Genomic DNA, 10074 nt, shown 5'->3' with positions numbered 1-10074 from the left:
AGCGCTCGAAGGCCGAATACCCTTCCTATAGACGCTTTGTATCTATCAGAAGAGTCTCCCAATCTATTCGTGGAGGATACTGTTAGATACAAAATTACTCTCTTTGGTTTCTCTTTAATATTTTATTGCTATATTGAGTAAAGTTATTATACATTTATTGTACATGCTGCTTTTTATGTGTTTCTTCGGTACGCACATTTAATCAGCAAAATGCTTTTTATCGAATAGTGAAATAGAGATGAATATTGAAGTTAGTTTAGGAACAGGATTGCGATAAATAAAAATATATTTCGCGAGCTGGTACCATTGGTGTCATTTTGGTACCATGATATCAACTTGATATAGTATGATACAATTTGCTGGATTTTGCCGGTAGTGCCGCTGATCGGTAGGCCTCTCACGCATAGAATGGTTGGCGCGAGACTGATTCGGTCCACCAAACGATCTCGTTGGTACAGCGGCATCGCTGGACCGACGCATGCGTGGGCGTCAGTTCCCATGGAAACCGGGGAACGCGAGGCACCGCGTGTGAATGCGTATTGATTACTCTGCTCTCGCTCCGTTCCGCGATCTCTCGTATCTTCTCCGGACCACCCCGGCCCCGTTCTTCTCTCTCTTTCTGCATCCCGCGTCCCGTTACCCCTCGGGAGCATCCTACGTCCTAGCGAGTGGCGGCTATCCCTCCCCTCCTCCTCTTTTCTTTAAATTAGGCCCCTAATGTCCCGTCCCCAGCATCCTCCGAACGGAATCGGGTTCTCTCTTTCATTGTAGCCTGCCGGCCCTCGCGGGGGTTTTCTTGCTTAAATTAATGCCCGAGTCTCGTTCCGCTTTCTGCGGTTGATCGAATGCGCGCACTCGACACAATCGCCGATATACACGCACTTTTCCTTCATGCTCGAACGACTATAGAGGGTCGAGGAAACGCCTCTTTCTGTTTTAAACTTTGGATGCTTCTTGCGATTAAAATTTATTATAAGACTACATTTAGTTAACTGCAAGATAACTGATTAGCGATAGTCAATCTGTTGTAACGGTAGTTATAAATGTTGAAGAGATGACGTGAGAACAACAGCTGCTGTACTATCGTCGTTTTACAAGGATATCTTCGACATTCCGATCCGAGGTCTTTTCTCGCCGTTGCAAATTTTGTAGCAAGATAAGTATAACAAAAGGATTGAAACAACGTGAATACGGTACATTCGCATAATTTCGGTTGTTGGTTACACTAAGCGACTACCACAGTGGAACAAATTGTCCTGTTCGCATTTCGTAACGGCGGAGTTAAACTGTTAGAGAAACGAAACACAGGGGGAAATTGGCAATCGATTCGGCTATAAATATTTCAAATCTAGCTATTACATCGTTATTGCCTCATTTTCGAATTTATTTCTCGTGGGTCATATTTCTTATTCTATCAGAAATGTATTTGTCTCGCTCTTTTGCAAACTATATCAAGTATGTTAAAAGAAGCTGAGATTGCACATTGAATTTTCACCGACAGAGAGAGACAAGTAGGATTTCGTGATGCGGAAAGGGCGAAGACCGTAGCGGGAACATAAAGGGAAAGTGGAAAAAAAAACAGAGAAAAATTATTCGAGTCTTATAGCATATTTCCGCGAAAATCGAATTAATTGGCTGTTAATTATAGGAGGGAAAGTTGAGCGGATTGGATGGGTTTCCTAAAAGGTCAAGACGAAACGCAAGGTGTTAGCTCACGGCGCGAGGTCGATGGGGGCCTATTGGTGAAATCTCGCTTCGCGGACCTGCCGAATTTCGCAAGAAATGACGAAAACAATGGGACAATGGGAAATCTTAATTAATGTGCTGGCGTGACGATCGTTGACTCACTCGCGACACTTTTATTTTCGCTAGCGCTCCTCTGCCACGCTTGACGTTTGGTCACACTTTATAGCTTCAGGGACGCAGGTAGTGTAGTGTTTTCTTTTTGCTACCAAAAATTACATAGTCTGCAGTCGCTTATGGAATCGTTTATGCAGAGTAGAAATTATCAAATCGTCAGTCAGACTAAAATGTCCCATTATTTTATTTTATGTCTCTGCTGCAGCAGGCATAATTATTGTAATCTATTCGCAATTTCGAACATCTGTCATTATTACTGCCTCTGTTCTTAGACAGTCTGCTTCAATAAATTTCGCTTCACTATTATTACTATCATTATACTTATTACCCAGTATTCGATCTTCTCGAATAACTGTAACCACTTAAAAAATTTATATACTTAAGTAAGTAAGAAGCGTATGCATACACACACACATATGTATAAGTGTAAATAAAATTTCCTAAAATTACGTGTTTGTAGTAAAGTTGTAGAATGTAAAATTGATGATGAATTGCAATGATAAAAAGTGTTACAAAAATATGAAAACGTTTGGAGAGAGTTACATTATGCTTTCCGACTTCCTGTATTTTGCAAATTTTGCTGCAGGAAAGTTTCAAGTTCGTCCCTGAGGGGTGACTATGCGACAGCATCCCATGCATGACCGCTATATAAATAGGTGAAACTTGAGAAATTAGAGAGCCACTTCTGTGTCATCTCTACGTTAGAACGAGCGCTCGTCAACGTACTTCTTGCAACGAACTTCTTGAACTACTTGTACAGTGCTCGATACTCAATACCCGGAACGTTCCGAGTTCGAGCGACAAGTGGAATAGTCACGATGATGACGCACGTTCTGACTCTCTCTGTCATCCTCAGTGTTTGTTGCGTGCTTGCGGAGAAAAGTGAATACGTGACGACGTCGACGACGACCGAGCAATCGAAGGGACTCTCCAATACGGAAGACCGATTCCTGGTGAACGTCATTCGCGATAAAAACTCGTCGGAGCTTGTCCTTGACAGCGTCGATGGGGAAGAGACGAAGAAAACGGACAAGAAACCGAGGACCGTCTTACATCGCGACTCGAGTCTTGAGAGAGATAAGTCAATACATTTCCGAGATTTAATCGTAGTTTCTTCAATATAAATCTTAAACCTAAAGCTCGATGGAGAGAAAAGTTAATGACAACTCATCAGCAACTCGGATTATTCGGAACATTTTTATTTGCAAGTTCCAGCTGTTGCGGCTCTAAACACTCTAATTCCGGCGGATTGTTACGACCGGATTATAATTACAACAAGATCCCTGTGGAGAACGGACGGTATCCGTCCCAATACAACGAGCGACATCCCATTGACAGGTAATGATAAAAAGCTGTCCTTCACGTATGAAAAAATTTTAGGACGCAAAATTTCCTTTCAGATTCGGATGGCAGACCCAAGGTCGACCGCCTGGTTCCATCGCAAGCGGCGGTAGGCCTGGTGGAGGAAGCGGAAGCGGGGTCTACGCAGGAAGTCAGTTGGGAGACAGGTAAATTTACCCAACTTCCCGTAACCATAAATTTTCCGCTAATCTCCGTCGGGCCTTCTGTGTTAGCTCAGGGAAGACTGGACAAAAAAGAGGGGAAAAAAGATAAAGTGATTTCTCCCTGAGAAATTAAAAGAGCGTGAAAGAAAGGAGCGTTTACAGAGATTTTAAAAAATTCGTAGAAAAAAAAGGACGATACGTGATATTTGATCGTTAGACATTATAATTGCATATTGCTTGATAATTTTGATGAAAACCGAAGGTACGGACCACGTCCGGTGCACGCAAGCGAAACTGCTAATAGACCCAGCGCTCTTGGATATGGCGGTTATGGCGTTAGTGGTTACGGAAGTTACGGCAGACCGACTGGACATGGAGGCTACGGGGTTTCGGGAACATTGGCGGATGGTGATGAGTTCGCCGGCGCCGGTAACGGCGGCGAACAGACTTTTCCGGACGCGACCGTGCAGGGAAATATTCACGCGCAAAAGGTGCATATAGGGAGGACGGATATTTTTTATCTAAAAATATTGATCGGAAAAGTGAAATTTTATTAAAAAATTAAAGTCCAATTTTATTAAAGAGTGATATTTATTTATTAAGGCTATAGCGCTAAAGGCTCTAGCGGGTGTCGCGTTGATCGGGGCGGCAGCGGCGTTAGCTTCAAACCCGGTTCTCTTGCCGATCGGTATCGTGACCGGTAGGAAGAAGAGGTCGGAGACTTTCTCGGAAGAAGAGGAGACCGACTTCCAAATGGATTACATTTTGTACATGTTGAAAGAAAATTTAGCTAAGGTACGTAACTCTTCGCGATCTCTTCGAGCAGAAACTTTGCTGAACTGCTGTTTACTTTTTTTTTTGACAGATACGAAGAGAGGGTTCAAGCGACAGACTGATCGTTTCTCCGAGATGCGTCGCCAGATTGACTTGCGAAATCCAAAAGGATTACTTGTCCGATCTTAATAAAAAGGACGTCGAGATCTTGAGCAATCGGAAATATCACCTCACCAATCTGTACGCAGACTGCTCAGTATTTTGTAATACACGGAGAGAACGTTTTTGAACTAGATCTAGAAATTTAATTATACGAAAAAGAAATTTAATGATACGAAAATAAATTACATGGAAAGAAGTTTAATCCTTTAGAATATGAAAAAAGGATAAATCTTCTGTTGGACTATCAAAATAAGTTTGGGAGCTGTTCAAGTTTAATGTTCAATACTGTATCAAATTTGATATTTTAGCAATTAACTTAAGATTAATGCTATAATTATTTTATTAATATAAATATTTTGATGGTCTAAAAAAAATTATTTTCAGATCTGCATCGAGCTAACTTTTTAGATACTTTAGCAAAACTGTTCTTTTCCGTGTACCTTGCGGCGTCATATTGATCGATTAATTAAATTTGAATTCTTACAGAATACAAAACAACGTACTCAGTACCAGTACTGTGAGCTCAGACGTGAAGGATCTGATCAAGCTGGCTGTCGACGTGGCGTCAGGAAACGAAAGCTGCAATGTGTTTACCTGTAATTACATAAGAAAAATTTAAGCAAGACTTCCTGTAATCACACGTTCAATTATTATCACTCGTCCAATCGTTTGACAAAGGAGGATGCATACACGCACGAAAAAATAATAATAAAATCTCTTCGTATGATCATATGTACAGATTTTTAAAAACCTGAAAGCTTTTACTAAAACCAACTTTACTATTATTTATATTTTATTTATATTCTTAAACTTGGGTGGCGTTTACGCGTAAAATATAAATAATCTACATTACGTGTAATGTAAATTATGTTTTACATATAACAATGATCTACTTAATTCGAAAGAAGTATAAATATGCCCATTGAGTGCTGCGTTGGAATCAACCAAGTTTTATTTAAGATCGTCTTAATCCTACTATGGGCAAAACGCGCACGACATATTATATTGACATATTATATTCTAATCTAGTGCATATTAGATAGAAACTGAAAATACGAAAAGTTATACAAATTCAACAGATATTTTTTTATTAAAATAATTATGATTTCATCAGAAATAGATTTCATCAGAAATAGCAAGTGTTATATTCCGTTTTTTTATTTTTAATATTACATATATATATTTTTATGTTATCAACGCTAAAAGTCAGTTGTATTAACAATTTTACATCGTAATTATTTCTTTCTGCATTGCGCAATCGAATTTATAATAATTTTTACACTATTTGCATTCTAGATAAAAAAGTCTAGATAAAAAAGATTCAAGTAAACAATATGCAAATAATCCGCAGACGTAATCTCGTGATTTACGGCACAACTCCGATTAAAGTTCCCTCCGGGGGACGTCGCCGTCTCGCGAGACGCGCAAGATGGCGCTCCCAGTCTAGCAGCCAGCGTACGAGTAGTCTCACGCACGTGACGTTGCACTGCGTTGCACGGAAGAAAAAAAAAACAACTTTTAACTGACGTGTCCTAATAAGAGGCAACGTGGCAACGCGACAGCGTTCGGTGGTTTGGGGATACCTGTCCTCGTGCCGTGTTCACTTCTTGCCCGCGTTTTTGTCATCGCGATGTCGACGTGAGGAAAACAGCAGGAGGACCGCGAATTTAACGTCACGCGCTGTGTCACTTTGGCGTTCTGTACCCGTAAACAAATTCGTGAATCGCGACAGCGGACGGCAGTGAAAGGTTATGTATCCGCGATGATCGCGTCGTCAGCGACGACCCAACGTCGGCCAACGTGAATCACTCGAGCCCCTCGTTCGCCGTCGTTGTTTCTAGAATCTGATCGTCGTCGATGCGTCGCGTCCTAACGCCGCGTGCGTCCATTCATCCACGATATGCGGTGACGAGCGGAAAATTCTAACCTAACGGCGATAACCTTGAAAATCACAGCAAGCGGTGCGTGAACGTGGTACGAGCATTAGTATTCAGTTGCCGATCGACTCCGTATGGATGTCAGTATGAGGCGGAAACTAGAAAAGGAGGATCGGGTGGCGGAGGACGGCGCCGTCGACTCGACTAGCAGCCAGGAGCCGTCCGATCTGCGCGGGGACGAGAAGAACATCGCGATCCTGTTCTTCTTGTACCTGCTGCAGGGCATCCCGTTGGGATTGTGCGGTTCGATCCCCATGCTGTTGCAGAATAGAGGAGTTTCCTATCGGCAACAGGTACGTCTCGGGGAAAAGCTTCCTTCTTGATACACAATTATCTCCTGCAAATAGAGAACATTGTAATGTTTAAAGGAAATACAGATAATTTTCTCAATGTTTTCATGGATGAGAATTTAATTCTTTACTGATATAATGTGGAGCATTTATCATGAATGTAATATGTACAGGATGTTTCTAATGGTATTCATAGTCCAATCTTAGGATTATTTTAAATCTACTTATGAGATCTAAGATTTTACTCTGTGCAATAAAATGATCATTTCTAACTTAATCTTAATACACTACTCTAATGTTTAATTTCTTCACCTCTAACTTAACAGTTTTTTTTTGTCTAACATCTATGAAGTTTCAAAGTATTAAAATAATTGAATTAGCATTATTTTAATGTAAAAAATATCTTATTGAATGTTATTTTAAGTAATAAAAATTGTAAACAACAATTATATTAAAAATTGAATTATATATTATATAAATTATTTTCACAGAGAGGTAATAATACATCCTTGATTTTTTTCTTGTTGACACAGGCAGAATTTAGTTTCGTGCAATGGCCGTTTTCGTTGAAGCTCTTTTGGGCGCCCATAGTTGATTCCATTTTTTCCCAAAGATATGGGAGGAGAAAAACTTGGCTGATTCCTACGCAGTATTTGATGGGCATGTTTATGCTCCTTCTTTCGAATTATGTGGATCATTGGTTGGGCAAGGAGCATGAAAAACCTAACATCGAAATGCTAACTGTGTTGTTCTTCTCCCTGAACGTACTCGCCGCGACTCAGGATATTGTAGTAGATGGCTGGGCGCTTACAATGCTTAAAAGGTATCTTTGCAAATTTCACCTACATATGTCAGCAATATTTTTAGAAACTGCTTAATTATTATTCATTTATTAAGATGCAATGTCGGGTATGCGTCCACGTGTAACAGTGTCGGCCAAACAGCAGGTTACTTCATTGGTTATGTCTTATTTATTTCACTGGAGTCCGCTGAATTTTGCAATAGTTATTTAAGGTCCACCCCTTCGGATGAAGGCATATTAACTTTGCCTGGTAAGAAGGACCTAGCAATGCAAAAGATTATTATTTATATACATTAGGTATATTTAGCTAATAACGAGTATATTTGATTTGTAGGATTTTTATATTTCTGGGGTTTGACGTTCATCGTCACAACAACGTTTATTGCAATATTCAAACACGAAGATAAAGGCAGAGTTTCAAGAGGAGAGGAACTAAATACGGATATTAAGCATGCGTACAAGCTGTTGTGGGATATAGTTAAATTACCATCCATAAAGACGACGATTATATTTCTCTTAACTGCAAAGGTTGAATACTATTATTAATATGCGATTTTAATATATAACATAGACTTCATTATATTTACTTGATTGTTTCCTTCTACAGATTGGATTTTCAGCATGCGACGCTGTAACCAGTTTAAAACTTATAGAAGGTGGTTTTCCCAAAGAGAAGTTCGCCTTTATGGCCGTGCCCATGATACCGTTGCAAATAATTTTGCCATTAATAATCTCGAAATATACCGCTGGGCCCAGGCCTATGGACGTTTACATGAAAGCTATGCCTTATAGGTAATTAATATATGATTTATGGATAACGATAAATCATAAAGAGATTTTAGTTGAATGACATTTATAAATTTTTGTAATACAGGCTGGCTTTTGGCTTGATAGCGGCGTTTTTAGTGTGGGTTACACCGCTCCTCGTAATCAATGGACATGTGCCAGCTTATTATTTTGTGATATTAATAGGCCTCTACTTTATACATCAGGTAAATGTTATACAGGATATATGAATCTCCTCAACGAATATATCCAACTTGAGTTCAATGACTAGCAGTTATTTTTATACTTTAGATTTCTGCAAGTAGTATGTTTGTGGCATCAATGGCTTTTTTCGCGAAAGTGAGTGATCCAGCAGTTGGTGGCACATACATGACATTACTCAATACTTTGTGTAACCTTGGTGGAAATTGGCCCGCCACGGCTGCACTTTGGTTCGTCGATCCCTTGACATTTAGACAGTGCAGTACCGATTACACGAACGACTGTAGCACAATTACAGAGAGAGAGGTTGGTTTTTGGGATTTTTTTTTTTTTTTTATACTATGTAATACTTATGTAATAGCATTCACAATAAAAATTATTTATTGCATTTTCAGCTCTGTACAAATACCAATAACGGCGTTTGCATTATGCAGCTCGACGGTTATTACATAGAGAGCATCCTCTGCTTAATCATAGGTTTCTCCTGGCTTAGGTGGGGTCGTAGAAAAATTAATATATTACAGGCGAAACCGATGTCTGCTTGGAAAATTGTACTTACCCGTAACAGGTAACATATCAGCACGATGTTATAAATCGGTTAACACTGGTACCTGCAAAATTATTAGGAAATTCTCTTCAACGCGTTGTTGCATATACGGTGTATCCACTGTAGTTCCTCTAGATCCAATTATTGGGGTGACTCATCATTTTCCCATAGTCATTACTGCTTATGCTGGTGCTATTAAAAATGGCCATGTATTGAGATGTGTTAAGATAAACTATAACAACTTTCAGATTATTGCACCACAGATCAAGGCAAATTTTAGTCTAATGTTTGTTTGACAACCGCGTTGACATGGATTGCCATAGGAACTATATGGACACACTATATATTTACCCATATATGGGGCATGTGTACATGCACCATTTCCTGTATGTTTACCAAGTGTTCCAGTTTTATGAGAATGTGCGCGAGGTGAATCGATAACGATCCATTCGCCTTGGGAGGCAATATCTATTATAGAATATATACAGTGCTGATTCCCACAAAGAGAAGATATAATATGATATAATTTGAAATGAATAACGTTCCGTGCATATATATATATATATATATATATATATATATATATATATATATATAATGTGTGTGTGTGTGTGTGTGTGTGTATATCTATATATATTACAATAAAAAGATCTCTAACAGTTGTCATCCTTACTTTCTTGATTCAAGTCATGACCGAGATATGATTTAGTGATATTAAAATATTTAAAGAAATATATATAATATATATATTTAACATTAGTAAAATGTTATTTATTACATATAAGGAAATATGTGTGTATACTGTGACATACGTATTATCCGTACGTATACATATATATCTGTTATATATGCATATTTATTTTGTAACAATCAACGAGTCAGATGTTTTCCGAAATGACATATTACACCAGAAGCGGAACATGTTATTTTTTTACAAAGCATTATATATATATCATTTAGATAAAATTTGTATGCGCGTATAAACTTGTTATCTCACTCTTTGCGAACAGTATATTGTTTCAAATAATAATATTTTGCACGGAATATACTTACAGATATTTCATAGAAGTTTTGTAAAACAAACGAAGATATGTGCGACCGCACCGTTCGCAGTTTTTATTGTAAATATATCTAAAAGTATTTTACGCATAAAGAGAACGTGTGACGAATATTTAACGCAGGATGTTAATAAAAGTTTTTTGTATAAAAA

At 38.7% G+C, this 10074-nt stretch overlaps 2 protein-coding genes across 2 annotated transcripts; both read left to right on the top strand.

The window, feature by feature from the left end:
• The first annotated feature begins 85 nt into the window (after positions 1-85).
• LOC105198017 lies at positions 86-5033 on the top strand. The gene is made up of 8 exons (XM_011164648.3): positions 86-1926; positions 2447-2937; positions 3069-3198; positions 3261-3368; positions 3628-3856; positions 3969-4160; positions 4231-4379; positions 4788-5033. The coding sequence occupies exons 2-8, from the start codon at positions 2679-2681 to the stop codon at positions 4918-4920; spliced, it is 1200 nt and encodes a 399-aa protein (XP_011162950.1). The 5' UTR covers positions 86-1926; positions 2447-2678; the 3' UTR covers positions 4921-5033.
• Positions 5034-5765: 732 nt separating this feature from the next.
• LOC105198028 (acetyl-coenzyme A transporter 1) lies at positions 5766-10074 on the top strand. Its single transcript, XM_011164663.3, has 9 exons — positions 5766-6531; positions 7062-7351; positions 7426-7580; positions 7665-7858; positions 7938-8122; positions 8205-8322; positions 8408-8623; positions 8713-8885; positions 9113-10074. The coding sequence occupies exons 1-9, from the start codon at positions 6313-6315 to the stop codon at positions 9147-9149; spliced, it is 1587 nt and encodes a 528-aa protein (XP_011162965.2). The 5' UTR covers positions 5766-6312; the 3' UTR covers positions 9150-10074.

Source organism: Solenopsis invicta, chromosome 9 (assembly GCF_016802725.1).
Source record: "Solenopsis invicta isolate M01_SB chromosome 9, UNIL_Sinv_3.0, whole genome shotgun sequence".
Taxonomy (NCBI): Eukaryota; Metazoa; Arthropoda; class Insecta; order Hymenoptera; family Formicidae; genus Solenopsis; species Solenopsis invicta.
This window is presented reverse-complemented; position numbering and strand designations above follow the sequence as displayed.